At 56.1% G+C, this 26,906-nt stretch overlaps 2 protein-coding genes and 1 long non-coding RNA gene across 12 annotated transcripts in view; 1 reads left to right on the plus strand and 2 right to left on the minus strand.

Moving 5' to 3' along the window:
- Positions 1-5,549, plus strand: part of RCC1L (RCC1 like) — a 32,513-nt gene extending 26,964 nt beyond the window's left edge. For both annotated transcript variants that reach the window (XM_027126194.1, XM_027126193.1), the window contains one exon: positions 4,750-5,549. In XM_027126194.1, coding sequence (XP_026981995.1) covers positions 4,750-4,827 — 78 coding nt within the window. In that variant the 3' untranslated portion in view covers positions 4,828-5,549. The remainder of the gene's footprint in view (positions 1-4,749) is intronic.
- LOC113630601 (uncharacterized) overlaps positions 1-16,171 on the minus strand; it is a 24,294-nt gene extending 8,123 nt beyond the window's left edge. For 3 of the 9 annotated variants that reach the window (XR_003437038.1, XR_003437035.1, XR_003437034.1), the window contains exons 1-5: positions 9,767-16,171; positions 8,034-8,227; positions 2,270-3,706; positions 718-1,192; positions 275-359 (exon numbers count right to left, since the gene is read on the minus strand). This is a non-coding gene — a long non-coding RNA (uncharacterized LOC113630601). The remainder of the gene's footprint in view (positions 1-274; positions 360-717; positions 1,193-2,269; positions 3,707-8,033; positions 8,228-9,766) is intronic. The other 6 variants (XR_003437040.1, XR_003437037.1, XR_003437036.1 and 3 more) reach the window with 6 other exon arrangements.
- An 810-nt stretch (positions 16,172-16,981) lies between these two features.
- Positions 16,982-26,906, minus strand: part of CASTOR2 (cytosolic arginine sensor for mTORC1 subunit 2) — a 54,986-nt gene continuing 45,061 nt past the window's right edge. The window contains exons 3-9 of the mRNA XM_027126196.1: positions 26,258-26,451; positions 25,440-25,572; positions 24,800-24,923; positions 23,960-24,070; positions 23,396-23,478; positions 19,132-19,226; positions 16,982-19,051 (exon numbers count right to left, since the gene is read on the minus strand). Of these exons, the coding sequence (XP_026981997.1) occupies positions 18,986-19,051; positions 19,132-19,226; positions 23,396-23,478; positions 23,960-24,070; positions 24,800-24,923; positions 25,440-25,572; positions 26,258-26,451 (806 nt within the window). The 3' untranslated portion in view covers positions 16,982-18,985. The remainder of the gene's footprint in view (positions 19,052-19,131; positions 19,227-23,395; positions 23,479-23,959; positions 24,071-24,799; positions 24,924-25,439; positions 25,573-26,257; positions 26,452-26,906) is intronic.

Raw genomic sequence — 26,906 nt, forward strand, 5'->3', positions numbered from 1 at the left:
AGGGAGAGAGGGGGGAGAGGGGAGGGGAGGGAGAGGGGGAGAGAGAGTGGGGGGAGAGGGAGGGGGAGAGGCGGAGAGAGGGAGGGAGGGGGAGAGGCGGAGGGAGGGAGAGGGAGAGGGAGGGAGGGAGAGAGATTGAGGGAGAGAGGGAGAGGGAAGGGGAGAGGCGGAGAGGGAGAGAGAGGGAGCGGGGAGAGGGAGAGAGGGAGATGGAGAAAGAAAGAAAGGAAGGAAGGAAGAAAGGATTTATCGGTCAGTGTTTCAAGGCACTCACTGTGGTGTTTTAGGGGCTCTTTCTCTCAGCTCCCCCTGGCTGCTGGCTCCCCTGAGCTCGGCAGGCCCTGACTCCGGTGCTTTCTCTAAGAGAACAGGTCAAAAGGGAGACTTTAAACTTGTTAGAAAGAAATGGCTGTGGCCCAGAGCTGTCCCCAGCCTGGCCGGTGCTGACCCGCTTGTTCCCGGGGACCCCACCCCGGGTGAGGAAAGGCATGGCGGCGGCTGGACCGTGGCCGGCAGCTCAGGGATACGGAGCAGTTAGAATCCTGCTGCTTCTCTTGGGAGCCACTCGCAGCCCTCTCTTTAACAGCGCCCCCCCCCCCCCCCCCCCCCCCCCCCCCCCCCCCCCCCCGCAAGGGACTTCCTTCTGAGGGGCAGCTGGGGAAATGGCCAAGCAAGTGGGTTTTGAATGAATGACCGTTGTGACTAGGGGCTCCCCACCTGCCTCGTGTCCTCCCAATTAGAGCGAAGATCAGCTGTGAAATCAGGTTTGAGAGCGTTTTCGTTGTCCAAGTGGCCGGGCCAGGCTTGGCCTCTGTGGTGGAGTGCCAGGCCTGGGGGTGGATGCCCCGTTGTTCAAGCCGGACCCCTGCGCCGAACGTCCCTCTGAAGTGTTGTTCCCGGCCTCCATGCCATCAGGGAAAGGTCACTCAGGTCTGTTCCTGTGACGGCTGCTTTCATGCCCCACACCATTGTCTCCCCTTGTGTGTCTGTAGAGCTCCTTCGCCCCCCGTGTCACCTTTTGGTCGGGGTTGGGAGCGTGGTGCTGAGGTCCATGCCGGCTCCAAGATGCGAGGCTGGGGCTCTGGGAGGGTGGTGGTGACAGGAACCAGGTTTTCAATCAACTAGGTTGGATTCCTTAAAGGTTAGTCTCTTGTTGGGTAGTTGGACCTTTCTCCAGTCTGTTCTGTTGTTGCTTAAAAAAAAAATTGCAGGTGATTTTTATTCTTTAAACACTATTTTCTTATTAATCTTAAGTAGGGGATATGTTACATCATTTAAAAAGTATTCCAAGAAAGAAAAAAAAGAGTAAAGCCATATTTGTAGGTCCTACAGTGCTATTAACTAGTTATTCTTAGACTTCCTTACAGAGCCTGGGCTTTTCTGATGATTCGTAGGCCTAGGAAGTGACATCTGAGTCACCTGATTGAAACCTCTCCTTCCGGAAGCTGTCCAGGAGGTTTTCCTCCTCCACATTGATGCTCAGAGCTCAGAGAGGTTCAGTGATTTCTTTAAGGTCACACACCTAGTAAGAAGCGGAGGACTTCCCTGGTGGCTCAGTGGTTAAGAATCTGCCTGCCCATGCAGGGGACATGGGTTCGAGCCCTGGTTCAGGAAGATCCCACATGCTGCGGAGCAACTAAGCCCGTGGGCCACAACTACTGAGCCTGTGCTCTAGAGCCCACGAGCCACAACTACTGAGCTCATGTGCCACAACTACTGAAACCCGTGCGCCTAGAGCCCGTGCTCCACAACAAGAGAAGCCACCACAATGAGAAGCCTGCGCACTGCAAGGAAGAGTAGGCCCCGCTCGCCACGACTAGAGAAAGCCCGTGTGCAGCAACAAAGACCCAACACAGCCAAAAATAAATAAATAAAGATATATATTTTAAAAAAAGTGGAGCCAAGAATCAGACTGAGAATTTCTGACTTTAAGACGTCACCATGGTCCCCCTCCGTCACCATGGTCCCCCTCCTCTTTGAGGGCCTGAGCTGGGTTCCCCTGGAGTCCCCGCGGTGGAGGGAGGGCGAGGTGGAGGTGGGGACCCTCTGCCCGATGGCAGCCCTGCGGGCCTGGGAACAGGACACTGGGGAGAGCTTTCGAGCGGTGCCACCCCCACCCCCACCCAGGCCCTAACTTTCCATCGCACATGACTGCCATTCTCAGGGCCCGGAGCTGTCCTGGGGGCCGGTGCTTTGCACCATCTCTCTAATCCTCAGAACAGCCTGTGAAGGTTGGGCTGTCCTCCAGCCTGCCCCCGTGCACACTGACCTCAGGATTTGAAGCCGCTGGCCCAGTCTCTCAGCCGCGCAGTGGGTGGGCTGCGACGTGACCTCGGTGCTCTGAGCGCAGACTACGCTTCCCCCTCGCCGTGCGCCTCTCTGGTGGGGCTTGGGTTGGAGCACAAGCTGGGAACCCTCTGCTTCCTGGGCCTCTTTCTTACCTGGCTGCTTCAGGAGCCACAGGCCCCGGCAGTTCTGACGCCCCAGGGGAGGGCACGCCGCAGGGGCTGGGCCTCCTCGCAGGCTGAGCCGGCTCCCCTCCCTGGTGTGGCCTGGCTTCTGGGCGCGGGTCAGGGCATCCCGGGTACAGCCGAGTGGGGACACGGCAAGTCTGGTGGCCGGATCACAGCTGGTCCAGCGCTCCTCTCTGCCTTCCTCTGCCCTTCACCTGGTGGGTGTGTGTCTTGGGAACTTGTCCTCGTGCAGAGAGCTGTTCCTACACTGATTCTGCTCAAACTTTTCAGAGTCACTCAGGCCAAATATGGTTCGTTTTCTGGAACTGTTTGCCTTTGCAACAATTTGAGTATAAATTGGTTTAGAATAGAAACTCCTTTTAACCCTGATGAGGCCACAAATAAAACGTGGCTGAGGGCAGCCTTCTCTTGGACTCAGTTCAGAGGCTGACAGTGAGAGGCAGTTGGCCGGGGGGAGCTGGGGCCCCGGGAGCCACCTGCTGCTCCCCAGAGAGGCTCCTGGGGCCAGCGGCAGCCGTGACCATCGTCCCGGCAAGTCAGCCAAGGTGAGGTGGCTCCCTCTGCTTTGGGTTCTGACGGTCACAGCCCTTGGGGAACAAGGACGGAGGTGCCCCAGTGTGACAGCTCGGCCGCAGGTCAGCGCGGAGAGCGGCCCTTTCCTGGGGAAGGTCAATAAAGGTGCTCTCGTGGCCCGGGGAGGTTGCTAGGAGCTCACCTGGCCTGGTCACCCCAGGCAGCATGTTTTCTTCTGCTTCTGTGGCCAGCCTGGAACGCTTTCTGCAGCTCTGGGCCTTTGCGATGAGCTGAGGGCACCGCCGCATGTTTGTTCAGTGATTTCTGTAACAGGTTTTGCTGAAGGCGTTTGTTTAGGGACGGGTGAGTAGCACGACTTGGTTGCTAGCATCCGTTTGCCTTGTGGCCGGGAGACCCTAATGGACTTGTCTCTGAACGGTTGATGTTGCTGCCTCTGGGCTTTTAGGGCAGGCCATCTGGACGAGGCCTTTCCCTCTGAAGCTCAGTAAACTCCGCAGGCTGTTACAGATCCCTCTGCAGCTGTCACGCTGCCCCGCTGAGCGCTGCCCCGGGGGAGGGACGGCAGGATTCGGATCCGGTCAGAAGAGCAGCATCGGCGTCCTGGCAGGGCTGAGGGGGAGGTGGTGCAGGTGCTCTGTCTTAGAAATTGCCCCCGAAGAAGACACTACACTTGCACTGGCTTTCTGCGTCTAGAAGCTCTGGAAAGACAAAAAACCAGTTAAAAGTAGTTTCCAGCTCAGAGGGAAGGTGGGGAGCAGGGCACGTGATGACAGGGTGGTGTCCAAGGGTATTTAATACCTTTTCTTCTTTTCTACTGAATGTCATTTTATATCGTAGCCACATGGCTATCACCTATTCAAAGTAATAATAATAATAACATTTATAATAATAATACAACAAGAGGAGAAAGCAAAGTGCCCCTCTCCTGGAGAACTGGGTGGCTGTGTGCACCTGGAGATCCCTCCTGTGTTGTGGGCACCATGGAGTTTGGAGGGAGGGGGTCCATCTCCACGGCCCAGCTGTGGGGCAGTGAGTCCCCGTCAAGGCCAGCAGGCTGGAGCCTCCACACACACGAGGCTGCCTGCACTTCACCTGGAGGTTTGGGCCTGCCTGTGATGAAGTGATGTCAGTGTGGGTGACAGTGTCGGCAGGGCTGCCAGCCAGGCCTCTGGCACCTTCTGAGACGAAGTAAATACCCCTCCTCCGGGGTGCGCAGGACCTGGGAGCAGCCTGCTTGGGTCTGGAGCTGACGTGTAGAGCGGGTGAAGGCACTGGGCTGGGAGGCTTCCTTCCCACAGTGGACCCTGAGGGCAGGGCAGGGCAGGGCAGGAGGGTTTCTGGAGCTGCTCCAGGGAGCTGTCTGGTGACCCCTGGGAAGGGTCTCTGAACAGCTGGGTTGAGCGCAGGTTTGGCCTCTGGGGAGTCACACTCACGGGGAACGGCCTCTGTGGGGTGTGCACGTCCCAGGACGGTGCAGGCAGGGTCCGTGCGCGTGTCCAGAGCGGCCTCTCGGGGGGTGCTGCCCGGGTCTGGGTGGGGAGTCAGGACGGCCCTTCCCACGGTGGGTGCATCACCCTTCCCAGCAGACCTGCCGGGTGGGTGTAAGCACCCCATTTCCAGGTGAGGGAGCCGAGGCTCAGAGCAGTTAGGTCACCTACCCAGAGCAGAGCCGGGGTCAGGCCCTTGATCGGCCACCGCCAGGCCATCTCTCCTCACGGTGTGCTGGTTCTTGTTTGTTCAGGTGACGATGCCTGGGGAGCCTGTGGATGTGGCGTGCGGTGTGGACCACATGGTGACCCTGGCCAGGTCCTTCATCTGAACGTCCTCCCCGGCCCGCTCGAGCCAGGCCTCGGCCTCAGGACCGCTTGGACTGCACAGCAGAGGCAGCCGCTGGGGCTCTGGTTGGGGCCCGAGAGGGTCGGGGCCCTCCGTGTGGTGTGCCGCACTCCCCGGCAGCCCGGAGCGGTGTGACCGGAGGTTCCGGGACGGGGTCCCCCCTCCTGCCGAGGGTGAGACGTGCTGCACTCAGCACAGATGCCGCCGTTATCGGCCAAGCCCCAGGGGTGTGTGGCCCTGGCAGGGCGAGGATGATCTGCTCATCTTGGCTCCTTCTGGGGAACACACGATGGCTTCTGGTGTCACGTCTGGTCTTTGGAAAGCTTAGCCCGCTCAGCCGTCTCTGCTTGCTGCTGGGACACCAGCCGAAACCCCTTGCACTGGAGGTCTCCCTGGAAATGCCAGTGGGCGCCAGCCCAGGACCCTGTGGGCCCATGGCTCTCAGCAGCCTTGTAACCATCCTTACTGCCTGGCTTAGAAGACTTGAGAAGCCCCCACGGGAGGAAGAGCGAGGCCAAATTCTTGTGGGCCAAGGGCTCTGAACACATCCTGCAAAAGCTTGGCTGGAGTACTAGTCTTGGAGAAGGAAAATTCAGAAACAGTGACAAACATTTGCATTAGTAGTGTAACTTGTCTTTTTCTTTAAAAACTTCTTTTAAAAATCTCTCTTGGAATAAAGTCTATTTTCTGCTTTTTCGTTTTTAAGAACTGGAGAGGCCTTTTTATTTTAACCTGATCATTTAGAGATTAGCTTTCAAAAACAAGGCTTTTGGTAAAGAGGCAACTAGAAACCAGTGAATACTCTAGAAGACAGCCCCACTTGAAAACTGTTTGTTTTCTGACCAGAGTCTGCTCCCACAGTGCAGTTGGGAGAAAATGATGAAGTATAAAACCAACTGGGCAATCATGTCACAAAGCAGGCTCTCACTCACGGTTTGCCTACATCCCCCATCTTTTATTCATTCACTCAACAAACACTGTTGTACCCCATACTTGTCAGGTACTGTTGATCCCACTGGGTCACGTGGTGGCAAACAGAATCCCTGTAAGCAGGTCTCATGACACATTCGAGGAGGCAAAACAGACAAGCAAAATGCAAAGTGCATTAGGTGGTTGCGTGGGCTGTGGAGGAAAAGCCGGAGAGGGACAGGTGGTGCCGGGCGCGGCGGTTTAAAGCGGAGCCGTCACTGACCCGACATCCTCGCTGCGACCTGAGGCAGCTCGAACCGGCCAGGCGGTGTCTGGGGCAGCGGCCCTGGGACCCCTCACCTGGGCTCCTATCACCTCCACTTCTCTGTAGGGGGACCAGTTCTTATGTTTATTACAGCAAAGTTTTTCCATAAACTTGAAACAGAAATTGAAAACCATCTGTCATTTTCCTTCCTGGAGCTTCTAGTTGGGCCGAGGACCACGTCACCCCAGTGGTGAACGGCAGTAATCCATCCTCAGGGAGATACACGCCTTGAAGCACATGCTGATTTGAGGAGGGTGATGTCCCCGAAGGGCAGGCCGGGGCCCCCTAGTGATGTTCAGGGACCGTGGGGGATGGTGGTGATGGAGGGTCTCTGTCGAAGGTGGGAATGGTTTTTAGCCTCCCCTCGTCCCCTCAAGTGGCAACCATGACTCAGGTCCAGTAACTCCTTCCACCTTGGACACAGCACCCAGGGTATATTAAGGGATGTCTTTGGATTTGTCTTAAAACCCAGTGTCGGGACTTTCCTGGCGGTCCAGTGGTTGAGACTTCGCCTTCCAATGCAGGGGGTGCGGGTTAGATCCCTGGTCGGGGAGCTAAGATCCCACATGCCTCATGGCCAAAAAACCAAAACATAAAACATGCAGCATTGTAACAAAGTCAATGAGGACTTTAAAAATGGTCCACATAAAAAAAAAAAAAAAAAATCTAAAAAACCCCCCAAAATCCAGTGTCTCCCAGTGGGGTCTGTGCCCTTTGTGGCGACAGGGGTTCCCAGCTGGAGCGCATCTGCCAGGCCCTTCCCATGGCTGTCCTCTGTGCTCCTGTCCCTTCTCAGCTCTGGTCCTGTTGTCCCCAGCCTCTCCCAGCATTTAACAGAGGCCTGCTACACCATTGGCTCAGCTGCTGTGATTTCTCATCTTGTTCCCGTGAAGGCTCAGTGTTTCAGGCTCCGGGCTCCTCTCACGTTACCGAGTGCATGGATGACACCCTGGGTGAAGCGACCATGGGCCACCTCCGACGTGATCTCTCTTCTCACACTCAGACTCCGTCCATTCACAGATGTTGGGGCCAGTGCAGAGCCCTGAGAAGGCGTAGGGACTCCACCGCCGTTTGGGTGAGTGGACAGCCCCTTCCAAGGCACTTGGGTCTCCGCCTTCCGTCCCCTGAGCCTCCGGCAGACGTGCAGGCTGCCACTTCATAACGGTTCTGGCTCTCACTGTGCGCAACACCTTAAATCAGCTAATAGAAGACGCGGCTCACCACTCTCGTCAGGTCAGTCCTGACACACTCAGAATCCTATCATGACCACGCTTGTCCCCTGAATAGATGGTCGCCCATAATAAGTGCCCAAACACTCATGCACTTGCTGTGTTCTGTGCGACAGTCGGATGCTGAGAACATCGAAACGGTGCTGACTTGGCCCAGCAGGTGACGGCCTGGCCACGCGCCCAGCCAACCAGGCCCAGGGCGAAAGCTTGGGCTGCGTCCGTGAAGATCGACACTGTTCTCCTGTGTGACGCCCGGTCCCAGCACCTCCCGACCGGCAACAAGACTGACTCAAACTGTCTCGTGGGCTATTCTTTTTTATCAGAACTGATGAGCTGCCTCGTGTGGTGTGACGTACAGACAGACCTTGGGGCAGCACCCAGCACAGGCCCGGCCCTGTGAGACAGCCATCGTCCCAGCGCCCGCCCAGCCCAGGACTGACCCCCAAGAACTTATCCCCTCCCCCAAAAGCCCCATACCTGACTTTCTGTCTCCCAGGATGCATTACCAGCCACCCCCAGAGACTCAGATTGCATTGATCAAGAAATCCCGGCCTTTCTTCCACACGAACCTTGCTATTTAACCTGGAGCAACAGCCGGATAGATTAAGCTTGAGCTGAGACAATGCTTGGAGTCCTTCTAAGATGTCTTTTCTCAGATTTGGGGCCACACTGAGGTGTGTGCTCAGCAGTCACATTTACAAGGATAAATCCAGATACCGTGCTCACCTCCTCAAACCAGGAGTCCACTGTCTTGCCAAGGAGGCAAACAGGTGAGATGTAGCTGGTGGGGGCGGGGCTGGCCCACGGGGCTGGAGGGTAGAGTAGCTTAGTCTTGCCATCGCTCTGGTAGCCTGGTGGCAGCACAAGTGCCAGGAGACCAGAGAGTAGAGGACATGAAGCCATGCCCGTCAGAAAATGCCCTGTTTGACAAACGAGACCTCGTCAGACTTAAAAGCTTTTGCACAGCAAAGGAAACCATCCGCAAAACAAAAAGACAGCCTACGGAATGGGAGAAGATATTTGCAAACGATGGGACTGACGGGGTTAATAGCTAAAATATACAGACAGCTCATACAACTCAATAATAATAAAAAAACAACCACCACCCAATCAAAAAATGAGCAGAAGACCTAGATAGATGTTTCTCCAAAGAAGACATACAGATGGCCATCAGGCAATGAACAGCTGCTTAACATCGCCAATTATTAAAGAAATGCAAATCAAAACCACAATAAGGTATCATCTCACCCCGGTCAAAATGGCCAGCATCAAAATCTCTACAAATAATTAACGCTGGAGAGGATGTGGAAGAAAGGAAATCCTCGTATACTGTTGGTAGGAATGTAAATTGGTGCAGCCACTATGGGGAACAGTATGGAGGTTCCTTAAAAAACTAAAAGTAGGGGCTTCCCTGGTGGCGCAGTGGTTAGGAATCCGCCTGCCATTGCAGGGGACACGGGTTTGAGTCCTGGTCCAGGTAGATCCCACATGCTGTGGAGCAACTGAGCCTGTGCACCACAACTATTGAGCCTGTGCTTTAGAGCTCGCGAGCCACAACTACTGAAGCTCGTGTGCCTAGAAGCCCATGCTCTGCAACAAGAGAAGCCACCACAATGAGAAGCCTGTGCACCACAACGAAAAGTAGCCCCAGCTTGCCGCAATTAGAGAAAGACCGCGCACAGCAATGAAGACGCAATGCAGCCCCTGCCCCCCAAAAAACCAAACAAAAACAAAAAAAAGTAAAAGCAGAACTACCACATGATCCAGCAATTCCACTCCACTCCTGGGAAAATGTCCAGAAAAAACAAAAACGCTAATTTGAAAAAAGATATATGCACCGTGGTGTTCATAGCAGCACTATTTACAATAGCCCAGACATGAAAACGACCCAAGTGTCTGTCAACAGATGATTGGTTTAAGAAGATGTGGTGTGTGTACACACACACACACACACACACACACACACAGTGGAATATTACTCAGCCATAAAAAAGAATGAAATATTGCAGCAACATGGATGGACTTGGAGGGTATTATGCTAAGGGAAATAAGTCAGAGAATGACAAAAGCAGTATGATATCACTTATATGTGGAATCTAAAAAATAATACAAGTGAAGCTATATACAAAACAGAAACAGACTCAGACATAGAGAACAAACTCATGGTTACCAAAGGGGAAAGCGGGGAAGGGAGGGATAAATTAGGATGGGATTAACAGATACACCCTACTACACATAAAATAGATAAGCAACAAGGATTTACTGTATAACACAGGGAACTATATTCAATATCTTAAAATAACCTATAATGGAAAATAATCTGAAAAAACATATACAAGTTAATCACTTCCCTGTACACCTGAAACGAGCACAATATTGTAAATCAACTATACTTCAATTAGGAAAAAAGAAAAAAGAAAATGCCCCATTTGAGTCTACCCTTGGAGACAAAAACTGACCGTAAGCTGTCCCATAGCTGCAGTTGACCTTCATTCCAGTGGGGGAACGTTGAAGAAGCAGAGGCTGATGGGGTACGTTCTCCGGAGCACCCTCCATATGCCAGGACCTGCCAGTGTTTGGGGTGCGGCCATAAGGATGCATCATCCTTGCAGGTGCACTGGGGCTGACTGCCCCTGATCACTCTGGCCTCAGAATGGAGGAAAGCAGGATGAGGCCACTGCCCCACAGAGCAGCCGAAGGAGGCGGTGTTCTCCATGGGGACTCTGGGATTCCTTTAGGCAGCTTCTGCCCCTTAACCCTGGCCCTCTCAACCTCGCCTGTGTAACAGAATCATCTGGGGATGTTTCTGTTTTGTTCCTGATAAACATTTTGTTTATTCATTCATCAGTTGATGGATATTTGCGTTGGCTCCACTTTTGGGCTATTGTGGCTAATGCCAAAATGTTCATGTACACATGTTACATTAGCCCAGAGTTTGATTTTTTGGGAACATTCCCATACAAATTTTTGGGTGAGTATGTTTTCAGTTTTCTTGGGTAGAGACCTCGGATTGGGATTGCTGGGTCCTTCATTTAAATTTTTAAGTTTTGACACCTGTATTGTGGAATCCACAACACACTGTAACACTGAGTTCCTAGACACTGATTATCTACTTCCCGGAATACAACTTGAGCTGCTGCCTACAGGCCTGTTAGGGCGTCTCTGCTCACTTCCCCTCAGCTCTCTCTACTCAGGACCCTCTCAGTGCCCGGTGCTCATTAGTGTGGGGAGATGGGCTGCGGTCCAGCTGATGGCTGCCAGAGCTTCCCGCTGGTCCAGCTGAGGTGGACAGCTCCTGGGAAACATCTCCAACGAGAGGCTCCAAGACCAGCTTTTGCAAGGGAAAGACCTCTGTGGTCTTTCTACCCCTTTATGCTGCCCTCCACTGTGTTTACAGGAACTTTCTTTAACCATCAGGGGATGTTAGACTAACTCACATTTTCTTGGCCGTCCTTCCTGCTGTGCATTCACACCTCTTGCCTTCTCTACCACATTCATTTTTTTAAAAAAAATTGAGATGTGAGTCACATACCGTAAAACCATTTTAAAGTGTGCAATTCAGTGCTTTTAGCCTATTATCTGTGTGGTGCAACCGTCACCACGATCTCATTCCACACTCCCTTTGGAGAGCTAGTGTTCACCATCGTGAGCCCCTGCTTCCCCACCAGCTGAATAAAAACCAAGGGGAGGCAAAGTGACTACAGAGTGTGCTCTTTCCTTCTGTGGCCCTGCATTCCTTGTATTACTCTTTAAAAAACTTTTATTATTTTTTGCCACACCACACAGCATGTGGAATCTTAGTTCCCTGACCAGGTATCGAACCCTCACCCCCTGCATCCCTGAATTGGAAGCATGGGGTCTTTAACCACTGGACTGCCAGGGAAGTCCCCTTTTTATTACTTTTTAAGAGCGGGTTGGGGAGCTTTAAAAACTATACTGAAGCCAAGATGAGTTGAATCAGACTCTTTGGGGTAGAGTCCTGGCACAGGTAACTCTCCCCACTCTCCAGGGGAGTCCAATGTGCTGGGGTAAGAACCCTGCCAAGATGCAGCCAAAGCTGCTCCCACGAGGAATTATGCCCTGGCTGGGGGAAGGGCACATGCATGGTTCGGAAGGTGGGATGCCAGCCAGTCCTCTACATCTGTGATGCCACCCGCCATTCCTGACTGCACTGCGAAGGCCCTTGAGTTGGCCAGGGCCATCTCTCCTGAGAAATGAGGCCAGGATCCTGGCTGCCCCCTTTCCTCCTTCTATCAGGCATGTTCAATAACCCAGACTCACCATTCAGATGCTACGTTTGGTCTCCTGCATGAAGTCCTCCGTCGCTCCCCATGGTCTGTAGCAGACTGTGAGGCCCCCAGCTGGCCTGAGAACCCACCTTGCATTTCAGCCTCATTTCTACCAGCCCCGTCCATTTCCTCCCTCTCCCACTTTGCTTCTCCATTCCAGCTACGCTCCCCTCTAGGCCCTCTGCGCCTTTGCTGTTCCCTCTGTTTGGGTCCCCCTGCTAAGCTTACCAAGCTCAACCCTAACGTCCTGGCTTCTTGTTCCTCCTACTGCCGGACAGTGGTCATGGCCCCAGGGCACAGCATCCCCTTGTGGTGGAGCCTGGCACTGCAATCCCTGGGAGAGCCTGTTTTCACATCTTTACACCTCCTGGAGCAACTCAGGCGCAGGGGCCACAGCAGCGTCATCTGGGTCTCCAGTCCCGGGCACAAGGTCTGGCACCATCCTAGAGACAGTGAACATGAGTGAGTGGTGGGAAAAGGAGGGCTTTGCTACTGTTTTGGGCAATCAAGAGTGCCCACCCATGTTGTGGCTCCAGTGCGATATGTGAAGGGTTGCAAACCCCAGAAAGGCAAGCCTTCACAGCAGCCAGAATTTCCTGGACTCGGGGTGGTGAGTGAGTGCTTTAGCTCCCATCTTCCCTCCCTTCCATCTCCAGGGCTGCTGCTTCTGTGAGGCAGGGGTGAGGGGATGGTGGGGCCCAATGTAGGCAGAACCCTGCCCTGCTCACACCTGCCCTCCATGGAAAACATCAAAGAGGGGCAGGGTGAAGGGCATCCAAGGTCCAGGACCTGCTGGTCTCAGGCCTCTTTCTTGCCTGGGCATTTCCAGCATCCACCTGCCAAGGGGGCAGGAGCTCAACCCCAGAGCGCCTGTGGGAGGGACGCCAAGCACCGTGCCCTCCCCTCCTGCCCCCAGGGTGTCTTATCTGGAGGCATCAGCTCCTGGGCTTCCAGCACCAAGAAACCTTTCCTGGGGGTGTGACATTCACAGCAGGGTTCCAGCCCCTGATCCTTCCCCTGCCACCACCAAGGTCCTATCCTGCTCCAGGGGACCCCGGTCCCCCAGGCCCACCTCTGCCACAGATTTGGGGAGGAATGGTGAGTGTAGAAGCCAGTTTCCAAAGTGGCCCCCAAGGTTACCTTGACCTTTTGGTTTTCACACCCCTGTGTGGTCTCCTCCACGGTCAAATCAGAGCTGGGCTGCATGACGATAGAACATGATGGAGATGACGGAACGTGAATTCTGAAGCTAGAAGAAAAACTTTTTTTTTTTTTTAGGTCCTACCTCGGTCCTTGAATCCCTTGCTCTAGGGGAAGCCAGGCGCCATATGACGAGGACACTCAAGCAGCAGAGACCCACGTGGAGAGGAACAGGCTTCCTGCTGACAGCCAGGCCCACCTCGCCAGTCATGTGGATTAAGCACCTTGGAAATAGACCCTCTAGCCCCAGCCGAGCTTCAGATGCCTGCAGCCTCTTGAGAGACTCTGAGCCCAAGCTGCTCACACGGCTCCCAAATTCCTAACCCACCAAAACCAGGACACACAAATAATCATTTTAAGCCTTACATTTTGGGGCCACTTGTTATGCAGCACTGGGTAACTAATACAGCCCCTCGCGTTCTCAGGGCTATTTATTTCCTCTCTCGGATTCTTGCTTTGGCTCCTCCCAGCTCCTGGCCTAATGTTCCCCCACCCACGGTATGAGAAGGGAGAGAGATGAGACATAGCCCTGGATCAGCACAAAATCAGACAGCCGTCAGCCAACATCATTTTTTTCTTCCATTTTAATGAACACTTTACAAAGTACAAAATATACTGTCTTTTTTGGGGGGAACATTAGGTACTTTTTTTCTCTCTGTCATACAGTACATGAATCTCAAGGGTTTTGTGTTTTTTCAAGAAAGAAAGAAAGTGTGAGGGCCTGGGGTACGGGGCTGCCCTGTTCTCCCCTCGCCCAGACCTTGGGACAGATGCATGTGCCGCTGCTACTGCTGGTGACCCGGGGCGTATGCCAGGGGAGGGCCAGACCCCCAAGGCGAAACCCTGGGCAGGGCAGAGGCCCCTCTGAGCCCTGCTGTGCAGCCAGCATCCACTCACCCCCATCTCAGGATAACGGAAATGATTTGGCAAAGAGCAAGTGGAGGGCTCGGGGTTTTGTTTGCTGTTACACCTCCCCACCCCCAGTTTTGGAGCCAACCCTGCCCAGCTCTTCCTGGACCATTTTCTGAACAGGTAAACTGAAGCAGTGGACAGGAAAATGCACTGGGCTTGGCCTCTGCCTTGGGACCTGAATTTGGCCTGTTTTTCACCCACCCCACCGGCCCTCCATTCCGGTTTCCAACTTTGTTGGATGCTCTGCATGGACGAGCCCCAGTAGGCAAAGGGGCACCAGCCCCCAGAACCCCTCCCTGTAAATACTGTCTTCAGGATTGGCTGCTTCTGAGGAGTCCGCCCAGCAGGTCTAGCCCTTGGCTGCAAGGACCTCCGGGCCTCTGCAGGGCAGAGCACAGCCCCTGCAGGGACACCTCTGCCCCGTCTGTCCGCAGAGCAGTTTTAGCAAAGTCAAGGGGGGTGGGGTTGCCTTGCGTTCGAGGTTTGCTGCCCGCACCCCTTCAACTCTACATGTGGCCCTGGGGTAAGAACGTACCCAGGCCTCGAAATACTGGACGAGCCAGTCCCTCCACTCGGATCTGGGCTCTGCACGTGTGTGCTCGAGTCCACACTACAGTGCGTGTCACAGCGCACACTCACGTGTGCGTATACACACACGTGTGGTCCTGCTCAGAACACTGCTCTGACGCCCAGCACTTGCCGCGTTCACAGCCCCCCGCACCGAGAACCGAGAGCCACGAGCTCCCTCCCCACCAGGCTGCCCACGAAAGCAGGGGCCAGGCCGCCCGCAGGCTTCTACCTGTACTCCAGGCCACTCCTGGTGCCCTCAGCCCCAAGGACAGCAGGCTGCCTCGGCCAACAGCTCCCAGCCTTCCGTCCCAAGAAAGTAGGCGTCCCAGGAGGGCGTGGGTTTCAAAGCTGAAGGCCATAGCCCACCCCGCAGCTTTCTCTCTCCCTCGGTCAATGGAAAAGGGTCCTTTTGCTGCCTCTAATTTGAAAATGAAAGAATGGAAAAGAGCTGGCGTGTGAGAAAAGGTATCTAGCTATACCAGGGCTCATCTCCCCTCACAAGTCCCGTCCACTCTTCCCAAGCCCACCCTCTGCTGGGCTGACCACCGTCTGCCATCTTGGTTGACCAACATGCGCCATCTTGGTGGCTCCCTTCCCAGGCGGCCTCCTTGAATAGAGGGCCACTGCCCCCTCCAGGCCTAGCCCCTGCCTCAGCACAGTACCCAGGAAACCTGAAGAGCCCAAGCCCCTGTCTTTCCACCACTGGGAGACCCCGTCGTCCTCCCCCAAGCTCTGTCTGCCAAGCCAACCACTGACTCTGCTTCTCGGCGGCCGTGACGGCAGTGCCCGGGGGGCTGCTCCCCAGCCATGGCCTGCACTGGCCACAGACACATACACTGGGGGTGCTTCCTTCCTACCCGCCGCCCTGCCACAATTTTCCCTCAGGAAGAAGCGTCAAAAATTCCTGGCCCAGAGCCGTAGCGCTACCACCTGGAAGGTCCCCAAGGTCCCCTCTCTTAGCTGGGGCTGGGAAGGGCCCTGCTTGTGCCCACATCCAGATCCAGAGGCCCAGAAAGGTGGCCCAGGGTGGCTGGGAAGTGTGGCCAGAAGGGGCAGGAGGTGGGTGGGCAGGTTCATCTTTGATTATCAGGCAAATGGTACCGCTGGCTTGGGGTAGGGGCCTGGCCCTTCCTATCCCCCCCACAGCCTCCTCTCCTGAGCTCCGTGGCGTCCTCTGTCACCACAGAGGGGACAAGCCCCAACTGACCATGCATCTTCTGGACACCACACTGGCCACCGAGGCCATGCTGCCCGCATGGGGAGGCCACAGCGGCCAGCTCCGGGTCACCCGGTCCCTCCCTTCCCACCAGGGGCCTGTGGCCCGGAGTTGATGGGAGGGGGAGAATGCTGGTGCTTGGGGGGTTCTGGACCCCCGGAATCCTGGGGAAGGGAGGTCTTATGTGCCTCTCCTGCTTGGATGGGTGCCCTGGGCTGAGGTCAGTGGTATAGGCACCGCCTCCTGGGGGGCTCTGGAAACCCCTGTGGAGGAAAGAGGTGCAGAGCGGGCACTGCCCAACTCTTTGCTGGGTCAGGACTAGGGCCGAGGGAGAATGGGGTTTCTTAGGAACCAGGGGCGCCCATGTTGAGAGCTGAGCCCAAGAGGCAGATTTTGATAATTGGGGGCAGGGGTGAAGTGGGCGATCGCGGCCCCTGGTCTCCCTTAACCTCGCGCCGCTCTGCAGTGCGCAGGGACCGGGCGGGTGAAGAGAGAGCGCAGCACTTAGATGGTTCGAGCTTTTCTGACCAGCGAACAGCACAGACTCAAAAGACACACCTGGAGCCCAGGTGGCAGCTCCTGGGCCACCCGCTCACCCCCAAGCCAGAGCCTAGAGTGCCTCAGCCTGACAGGGCACCCTCTTCAGGCCACCTCTCTGGGGGTCTGGGGACCCCTAGCCACCGGGGAGACCACTCATTCTTCCCCCAGATTGCTGGAGACCCAGCCGCTGACTCACGGGCACACAGAGGCACCGAGGATGTGCCGGTCTCTGCACACAGTGGGAGGATGGGGGTGTGCGAAATAGAGGGGGCAGGTTTTCAGGGTGTCGGCTCCCGCCCTGTCAGCTGGATACACACCTGGGTAGCCCAGAGAGCGGAGTCCATCCGTCCCTTTCTCAGTCGGATGGGGCCAGTCCCCAGGAGGCGACCTGGGGAAAGAACCTGAGGCTTCTACAGCGAAAGAGATCAGGTGATGGGGCTGTGGGAGCAGACCTGGGCGGAAAGCCGGAGGGCGCCCGTCCCGCTGGGCCAGGTCTTCGGGCTGAGAGCACCGGCAAGGGGGCTCTTCTGTTCCAGCTGTTCCTCCCTCTGTGCCACTGTCCCCCAAATAAAATAAGGGTGTCCAGGGGCCTTGGTCGTGCCAACGGGATTACAGGAAGGGGCCGAATCCAGCTTTCAAGGGAGATTGGGCAGGAGGGGTTAGGGACCCTCAACACCCGCCCCGGAGCTCAGTTCCTGGGCCGTTGGTTTAGTTTTTCTCTCAAGTCAGGGCCGAGGCAGCCAGCCGGCTTCTCTAATAATCGTATTGCCTATATACTTGAATTAAAAATATATGGTGGCTCAAAACGTGCCTGTGTGCACGGCAGACACCGCGGGGCGGAAGCCCTCACGCCCCCACACACACACACGCACACACGCGTGTGCACGCTCACATAGTATATATTAACATATATATTGCTCAAGTATATATGCTATTTACAGTATATATCTATATCAACATAAAACACAGGTATTTATATGTGTGTACAATATACGTCCTAGGGGGTCTAGGGAGCACACGTTTCTGGGGGTCAAGGGGCCGACACACTTGCTCGGCAGGGAGGAGAGGCGGGGGAGTGACACGGTGAGGGGGGGACAGACAGGAAGGGGTCTGGAGGGCGTGCCACGGAAAAGTCAAGGCCTTCCAGGGACAGTAAGGGGACTCTCGGGGCGTGAAGTGCTGCCCTGCCCACGTGGACACCCCCATTTTGGAACCAGCAAACAATTGACGTTTTGGTGTTTTGTGCAAAATGAATTAACTTAAAAAAAAAAACACGTGGGTTCAGAATCAGTACTTGGGCCCCGAACATCTGCAAGGATCCAGACAGACAGCTTCCCCACCTGGTGGGTTTCCATGGCTCAGAGGGTCCCACGCGGCACAGAGAATGGGGGTGGGTGGGGCTTCACCAGCCCAAGAGAACGTCCCTTCTCCTCCGAGCTTCTCAGGGACAGCACGTGTCAGCTGCTGCCCGGGCACCGAGGAGGACCCTGCAGGTCCTGCTTGCTTGGAAAACACTCCCAGCTGGAGAGGAGGCACGGGGGTCACCCCATTCTCCGAGGGGGCTGGCTTGCCACCTGGCTGTCCACCACCCTGCGGCCCTCGAGTCCCCTCTGATGCTCAGAGCCACTCTGCCTTGGCAGCTCCGTGGGGGGATGCCCCGGGGACCCCTGTATCGTAACAGACCTCTGCTCCCAGCTTTCTGCTCCAAAGGGAGGGCCGAGACCCCTGGAAGCAGCTCCCGATTCTCAAGCTCGTCCCTGGAGCCACAGGGTGCCAACCAAGCGACGTCACACTCTGAGCCCCGGCAGACTCAGCGGGCCATCCCCTGAAACTACTGCCAGCTGCAGCCTGGGTGCAAATACATTAAATAAGAAACTAGAACAAGGTACGGTTTTCTCTATTAAGGCTCAGATAAGCTGCCTCCCAGGTCAAGTACTCATGAACACCACGGCCCCTGGACCGAGGGGTGGGTGGGCAGGTGAGTTGGGGGCAGAGGCCTTCCACTTTCCCCCAAAAGTGGGGCGAGGGGGCGGGGCAGGAAAACGGGGGAGCCCTGTGCTGGTCTAGTTAACTGCTGGGGAGGTGGGGGTGACCTAAGACACCCCAGGCCCAGACGCTGGGGCTGCCCCCATTTAGGGGAACCCGCGGCTCTGCCAGCCCCAGGAGGGTCCAGGGAAAGCAGAGGGGACAGGAGCTCGTGCCCCAGGCTGGTGGGTCTCCTGGGAACCCCCTCCCCCCGGGACTGAGCGCTCGTGGTGGGGAGGGTCTGGAAAGGCCCCTTTGGCAGTCTTACTGGGAGTTGGGGCACATGCCCTGTGGCTGGCAGGCCAGGTTCTGGGGGACTGGGGTCCCCCTCCAGCTCAGGGCCCCACCCGAGCTCCCTTGGAGCCTCACCAGCACACGACCAGAGGGCTGCCCACTGGCCTCTACTCTGCAGGAACCAGCCCAGAGCCAATGGAACCAGAGACCAGTGACCACAGGGGCCAGAACCCCTACCCTCACAAGGGCCTTCCAGGGCCCCATGAACTCAGCCCTGCTCAGCCAGCCCCCCAAGATGACCCGAGAACTGGTCCTCCCAGTGTCCTGTAGAAGGTGCCAGCTTCCTTTGGCGTCTGCCCCCGGCCGTGGGCGAGGCAGGAGGAGAAGGTGGGTCAGCTCACGAGCTCCCTGGGCCTCAGACATCATTTTCTGGGGTGCGGGTGGGGGAAGGAGGCGGGGGGGGGTTCTCTGGAGGGTCTGGGGGCTCCAGGAAGGCAGGAGGGCACGGGGAGGGCTTGGCTTGGGCCACAGGCCTGGCGGGGTCAGCCATCAGGGGCGTGTCCTAGGGACCCCTTCCTTGGGGGCCCCGGGGCCGATTTTCCAGTCTGTTGAGAAATACTGCGAGAAGAATCTTCAGGGTGGGGCTGGGCCCAGGCCTGGGGGGCAGACGGGGAGGAGCGGAAGAGGCCCTCCTAATGCTTCTCTGCTTGGCTGACTTTCAGGGCGCTGATGACGCCATTGATGTTTTCTTCTGGTACCTGCGAGGGGTGGGAAGCAGACACCCGTGAGCCCCTGGAGCCGGGCCTGCCCTGCCCGGGGGCCGGTGCCGGACACTCACCAGTGCGTGGTCGAACTTGAAGGTACTGATGTAGTAAGCGGGGATGTCAGCAGCAGCTAAGGGCTCGGAGATCTGGGCCACGATGCCGCACTCATCTGGGGACAGAGGCGGGGACCACGTTTAGCGTCCTCCCCACCCGGCCACCCAGCACAGCCTTGGCCTCTCCCCTCCCTCTGCTGGCAGTGCCCGCCCTGTACCCGCAAGCTTCCCAGAGACTCCCCGCCCCTCCATCCAGCAGGCTTCTCTGATCTCTTTGGCCAGCAGTGAGCTCTCCATCCTCAGGGCTCCACAGAAGGCACTTCTGTCTAACTGTGACCACCCTCTGCCTGTTTCCGTGCCTCGTAGTTTGGACTCATCTTCCTGGCCATCTTGCGAGTTCCCTAAACAGAGCTGGAGGTAGCGTGGCAATAAGAGGACGTGGGTTCAGGCCCTCTTTTTTGTCGCCCTTTTCTAGTCAGATGACGTAGCCAAGTCACTTCCTCTCTCTGAGCCTCCGTTTCCTCATCGGAGTCCCCACTGGGTAAAGGTCCCTGCCTGTCCTAAAGGTAGTGTCAGGCATCTGATCATGAGGAATGTCATTTCCTTCTCCTTCTGGATCTCCAAAGCAGTGGCCTTCTGGCCTCCTCCAAACCTCAGCCAATAAGGTGGTCTTTGGGTTGCCTGGGGATGGTTCTCCCCTCTCCTCCACCCTCCTCCCCTCTTTGAAGGCACCATGCAAAGCTTCCTCCTACAGGAAGACCTCCAGGATCTGAGGACCACTCTTCTCTCCATCAGCACAACCCCTCAAAGCTACTGTTCTGATTCTGGCGATGATGCCTTTCCCCAGCGCTGTCCCGATTGGGTGGGAGAGTACAGATATGGCCACCAGCTCCCCATGGGATTCTGGGGCCAGAGCCTGGGCATCAGCAACCTGGGCTTCACCCTTCCCCCACCCCCAGCCTCCCCGGCACCCTTCCACTCCCCGGCCCTGGTCCTGCTTGTCAGCCCACCCTGGGACCTAGACATGACCCTGCAGGTCTCTCAAGCTCCTGTCTCCTGCTTGGTCTCCTGGGGCTCCTGGCTGGACCCATGGGCCCCTTTGGTGGCTGCACGGGCCTCGTGCTTGCACTTCTGGTGACTGTCTGTCCTGTTATGTGGTGGAGACCGGTTGTGTCCTAAGATTCTTTCGCTACAGACACATTCATTTGCAGTTCTGTAAAGGGGATGCGGGGTGCGGGTAGGAGATTAGGGTCTAGAATGGTGCCTTTCAAACCGTGGGTGGTGACCCACTGGGGACATCAATTTAGAAGGCTGGTAACCAGTGTTTTATGAAATGACAACAGAAAAGGGAAGGGCAAACAGCTCAGCACCAGAGCGAGTGCAGTTTTGTGAAACCGTAGAGTTGTTTGTGTATGTGTGTGCTGGGCTGTGATGGAAAACATATTTCCTGCAAACCGTGGTCTAAAACATATGGAATTCGCCAGTCTAGAATCTTTCAGATTCTCAAGTTATTTTTCTTGCAGGGCTATTTATAGCTATTAGCCTGGCGCTAAAACCCTCCACATCCCGGGAAGGTAGATCCAGCTGCTGCCTGCTAGATCACACACTGTGTCCCCTGTCGCCCGCCCGTGAGGCCACTCAAAACAGCCCAGGGCAACTGCAGATGGTAGGACGATTCAAGTCTCATCTACTATCCCACCTCGATTCTCCCTTCAACCTGACTTTCTTTTTTCTGTAATATTATTATACTGAGTGTATTTTGGTAAACTTTGAAGCAAAGCTGGGGATAAAAAGATACGCTGAAATGCATCACTAATTATCAGAGAAAGGCAAATAAAACTGCAATGAGGCACCACCTCACACGGGTCAGAATGGCCGTCACTAAAAAATCTACAAATAACAAATGTTGGAGAGGGTGTGGAGAGAAGGGAACCCTCCCACACGGTTGGTGCAGCCACTGTGAAAAGCAGTATGGAGGTCCCTCAAAAAACTAAAAATAGAATTACCATAGGATCCAGCAATCCCACTCCTGGGCATATACGCAGACAAAACTCTAATTCGAAAAGATACATGCACCCCTATGTTCACAGCAGCACTATTCACAACAGCCAAGACATGGAAACAACCTAAATGTCCACTGACAGATGAATGGATAAAGAAGATGTGGTACATATACACAATGGAATACTACTCAGCCATAAAAAAGGATGAAATAATGCCATTTGCAGCGACATGGACGGACCTAGAGATGATCATACTAAGCGAAGTAAGTCAGACAGAGAAAGACAAACACCATATGATATTACTTATATGTGGAATCTAAAATATGACACAGATGAACCTATCTACAAAACAGAAACAGACTCTCAGACATAGAGATCAGACTTGTGGTTGCCAAGGGGGAGGGGGCTGGAGGAGGGACGGAGTGGGAGGTTTGGGTTAGCAGATGCACACTATTACATACAGAATAGATAAACAACAAGGTCCTACTGTAGAGCACAGGGAACTATAGTCAATATCCTGTGATAAACTAAAATGGAAAAGAATATGAAAAAGAATACATATATATGTATATATAACTGAATCACTTTGCTGTACAGCAGAAATTAACGTAACATTGTAAATCAACTCTACTTCAGTAAAAAGAGAAAAAAAAAAGATAAACTGATATGCACAACTTCCTGCTTCTGAGTCTCCAGTGACGCCTGCCCCTTTGCCTGTGATGACCTGGTGAGGCTCTTTTCCACTGTTTCTACTGTGGAGAGGCACCGCTGCGTCACACCCACCTCTGCTGGTGCCGCCCTCTCCTCCCTGTCAGCCGGGTTAACATCCACTGGTCACCTCTGGGGCCACCTCCTCTGGGAAGCCTTCCCTTCCTCAACCCTCTCCAAGCCTTACACGTCCTTACATGTGGTAGTGACAGCAACTGCTGCTTGCTGAGCACCCGGTGTAACTGACACGTCATGGAGGACTTCGCACCACCCTGAAGCAGGATGTACCATCATCCTTGTTTTACAGACTAGGAAACTGAGGCTCAGAGGTTAAGCGCCAAGGTCACCCTGGTTTCCTTCAGCCTCCTTCACTGGCGAACTTGCCTCTAGGCTACTGGGTCTCCATATCCGCACGGCCCCAAACTGGGCAGCAAATGTGGGTGGGAGAGATGCTGGGGTCGGTGGAGAAGGTGGCCCCGAGAGACAGGCTGGAGCCCAGGGTTGGACCAGGAGCCTTCAGTGTACATTTCCTAGCACTGCAGAAAGCAGCCCCCTGTCCTGCCCCTGGGATGGCTCTGGCTTTGGCCTTGATGTGAGCAAAGTTAGGGGGTGCTGTCCAGTCCTGCTAGTTACTGTGTATCTGCGACCTTGTCCAGAGAAAGCCACAGGCAGGTGGCAGAACCGGGTTCCCTCTCCGACCTGTGGCCCTCAGGTCAAAATGCCCTGCCACCTTCACGTCCCGTCCCAGAAGCAGAGCCCCCTGGGCTGACCCCACGGCCCCTGGAGCAGTCTGAGCTTCATCTGGAACATTCTGCACTCTGTCTATGGGAAATCAGGATTTACTGATCCCATCAGGGCCAGCTGAGGGGCGCTCCCCGAAACAAACGTCCTGTGACTTAACAAGAGCCTCTTCTGGGTTCAACGTCTTGGGTCTGACAAGTCTAGCCCAGAGAAATCATGTCTCATCAAGACAAAGCGCGCTGCAGTCATCACAAGGGGGTCAGCAGCCTACACTCAGCGCCGGGAGAATCGGTACCGTGTGGCCCTTCTAACCGAGGGGTCTGAGACCCGTGGCCCCTTGGAATATGCTGATGGGAAAAACTGTCTACCAAAGACAGCTTGGACAATTGTGGAAACTGAAGCTAGACTGAGTCTTGGGGGATTCCTGTGAATTTTCTCCCGGGGGATCAGGTCACTGTGACCACACAGGGAAAAGGGTGCGGGGCTGGGATGTCTTGAGTTTTACTGTGAGCTGTTTGGCAACTGTGTTAAAAAAAAAAAAAAACCTCATTAAAAATGACAACAGTCATTCCCTGTCAACAGTGGGACTAAGGAGAGATTTTTTTTTCCTCTTCTATTTTTATCATGTTCCCAATATTCTAATAAGAAGCAGGTTTTAATTTTTCATTGGGGAGGGGACGGAGAAGAGTGCTTTGCTTGAAGCTGCTCTTCCGTCCTCCGAGGCCAATGCCTCCCGTCACTCACTGGACAAGGGACCGCGTGGGCTGTGGGGACCTCAGTCTCCCCATCTATACCGCCGCTCGGCAATGCCGGCCCCGCCCCCCAGGGCTCACCGAATCCTAGGGGCTGTCCTCCAATCCGCACCATCTTCCAGAGCTCTCCAGATGCGCTCGTGAACAACAAATTACTAGGAAACCTTGAAAGGGAGCGAGTGAAGTTAATCCCCAGATATTAACGGTGCTCCCTCTGCCAGCCCTCCCTGGAGCATTCCCTGTCCTTGGGCACTGATGTAGGGCCAGAGCAAGGGGGTGTCTGGCCTGAGCTCAGGGGCCCCAAGGACTCTCCCAAGCCCTCAGCGCACTCACTCTGCATCTTCCTCATCTGGGGGCGGGTAGGGGGAGCAGGAAGGCAAGGTTGGGACCGGGCTTTGGAACAACTGCCCCCTTTGCTCAGGCTGGGCAGGGTACCCCCCCCCCCCCCCAGCTCCAGACAGGGGTGGGGGGGTGAGGGACAAACAGCACTGGATGGCGCTGGATGACCCGGGGCCTTTGTCTCTGAGTGGCCTGTCATCTGTGAGCCGGGGCCACTCACCTGCAATGAAGGGCTGGGGTAGGGACGTATTAGGACCGAGTGGGTGATAAGCCCATCACAAGCCTCCAGGCCGGGGCCCGGCTCACCTCTGCTGGGTCTGCACGTCCATCACCAGGGAGATGTAGCCCTCGATGAGGGAGAAGGAGAAGAAGCGGATGTGGCCACAGTCATCGCCGGCCGCCATGGGGTCCTTCACTCTGGGGGCCGGGGCAGCTGGTGAGGGGTGGAGTGGGGCCCCCACTGCACCCCAAGCCCCATCAGGCCCCCCTGCCCCGCCCATCAGTCTGGGGGTGTTGGGAAGAGCACCGGCCAAGTCCTGGCTCTGATCCTGCCTTGCTGGTGGACCCTGAGGCACTACCTGCGTCGGCCTCTGCATCTGTGAGGTGTGGACGATTCCACGGCACTCACAGAGATGAGCACTGCACTTTGCGTTTCTGGAGTCCCAGCCCGCCCTCGGCACAGGCTACACTTGCCCTTTCCTGGGGGTGGCTTCTCTGTCCCTGGGATGGCCCACATCTCAGGGCACAGTCTATGGTCACTGTCAGCTCACTGGCCCCTGGCCCCGCTCCACTTGGTGCTGGCCAAAACTTACAATCTGCCCTGAGGAAAAATGCAAAGCTGTCGCCCACCAAATGAAAAAACCTGAGTTCCCAGCTCTTTAGATGACTGGGCTTGCCCTAGGAGCTCAGGTGACAGTGGGGTGTTTATTATATCCACATGTGGGCCTAGGGCTTCACCAGGTTTTGGGGTTCCCAAGGAATGCCATTCTCCCCTCTTAGAATGGGGATCTGGGGTACAGCCATGTCTTGCTTCTCAAATGAGCTCCCAGGGCAGGTCTGTGCCTCCCACCTCAGACTGGGGCTACTAGACAGAGCCGTGTCTCCCCTTGGCCACCCACCAGCCCCTCACACCCGAGGAGGCCCTACCCGTTGGAGTAGAACATGACATCCATGAGGAGTGTGGCAACAGCGGGCAGTGTGTCCGGGTCCAGGCTGGTGACACAGAACCTGTTGCTCGGGCTGGACAGTGGGTGGATGACGGGCCTCTGGACTGTGAGAGCACAAAGACAAGGGGCGCTGAGGCCGGGAGGAGAGGAGCATCGTGGGGCAGGAGAGGGCCCAGGAAGAGGGGTGGGGTCAGCCAGCAGCTGCTCTGGGGAGGCTGGCTGCAGGCCCTGCAAGACCTGGCCCAGCGCTTCTCCAGCCTCCAGCCCCACCCCCAGGCCCCCGGGCCTTTGCACATGCCACGCTGCCTGCCTGGAACGCCCTTCCCAAACTTCACCACCGGGCTTAGCTCCTACTTGTGCTCCAAGCTTCAGCTTGAGAGTCACTGCCTCTGGGAGGCCTGGCCTGATAGCCTGGACTGGGTCAGAAGTGGTCTCTGGCCATTGCTGGCTGCATCCACATCCACTGCCCTGGCTAGACCTTGGGAACAGAGTCTGATCAGGACTGTGGTACCGTGTTATGCCTGGCCCTCAACTGATGCTCTGAGAATGGGGCTGCCCTGGGTAGGACCTGGTAATTTCTTGAGGTCTCTCTGCACAACCCTCCCCCTCCCGCAACTCACCCATCTTGGGCTTCACGAAGCCGTTGGTGATGCCGAGGTTCTCGGCTGCCACTGTCTCGCCATTGACGACCCGCAGGATGGTGAACTCTGATGACAAGGTGTGGGTAACGAAGGGCAGGTCCCGCTCACGCACCTGGGGACGGGGAGTCAAAGAGGGAGTGTACCATGGTCCCTGGATGGAGTGGGCCTGGGGCCACCAGCCCCTTCACTCTGAGATTCTGTCCCCAGAACGAGCTTCCCCTGTCCTTGCCTCCCGCTGTCCTGGTTGGGGACGGGAGCCTGGGACCAGGGGCATGTGCCTCCCCAGGGGCAGCAGGGAGGATGCAGAGGGGAGAAGACACCGTGCCGAGGGCTAGGAGGTGCAGGTCCACTCCCCCACTCCCTCTTCTGTGTGGTGGCCACACCTGTCCCTGGCCTGGGAGGACTCTCCAGGGTGGCCACGCCCTATGGGAGAAGAGCATGAATAACACGGTAGCCAGGAAATGCCGCTGGCTCCATGGCCAGACACACTTGCCACCCCAGGGGAGGGGTATGGGATTGGGGGAGCCAGACATCCAGCGAGGGGGGCATCCCACCCACATGCACCCCCAGCCCTCACTTCCTGGCCTCCAGCTTAAACCCAGCATGGTCCACACAAAGGGCAGGCAGTGGGTGGGACTAGACCAGCCAGGGCCATGCTGACACTGGACTGATGACCCTAAGGTACGCTTGACCTCTCTCTGAGCTGATCACGAAACCGGTGGGGAGAGGCACAAACTCTGCAGACCACATCCAAGGGGGCGCCCACGTTGCCTGGGCGTGGGCTGCAGCTTGCTCACCAGGATGAAGTCCGTCTGGTAGGTGGACAGCATGAACACAGAGATGTTCTGGTCGGCCAGTGGGGCGATGACCGACTTGGCGATCTTGGTCACACCGATGGGCTGGGAGCTGGAGAAGCTGCCACCACCCGACACCACGTTGAGGGCCAGCCAGGTGGCGTCGGCCACACTCAGGTGTTCCGAGGAGGGCAGCTCTGGAGGGGGACACAGAAGGCCAGCTTATGACTGATGGGCCCCAGATGTGTGACCTCGGCCAGCCCGCCCTCTGGGCCTCAGCGCCCTCATCTGTCAAAGGAGGCCGAGATCGTCCTTAAAGGTCCCATCCGGGGAGGACCGAGCAGGGAAGGCTCTTACAGGACTCTGGATGTGCCCAGCAGCTCAGTAGGGCAGGGACCATGGGAACAAGGGGTTTATCTGTGCTGGGCCTCAGTTTCCCCAGCTGTGAAGTGATGCGTACTCAGCAGTAACAGTTTTGTTATTTCTGGTTTTCACTACCTTTCTGGGTACCAGGTGCTGCCATCACCACCTTATACCGGTGGACTGGGTCCCATGGTTCTCAAACTGGGTTCCCAGGAACCTCCCAGGGGCTGGGGAGGTAGAGGGGAGGCCAGGAGAAGACAGGGTGGGGGGCCCGGGATTTTCCTCCCTG

This window comes from Aethalodelphis obliquidens, unplaced genomic scaffold, assembly GCF_003676395.1.
Source record: "Aethalodelphis obliquidens isolate GAN/ISIS:26980383/991018 unplaced genomic scaffold, ASM367639v1 scaffold30, whole genome shotgun sequence".
Taxonomy (NCBI): domain Eukaryota; kingdom Metazoa; phylum Chordata; class Mammalia; order Artiodactyla; family Delphinidae; genus Aethalodelphis; species Aethalodelphis obliquidens.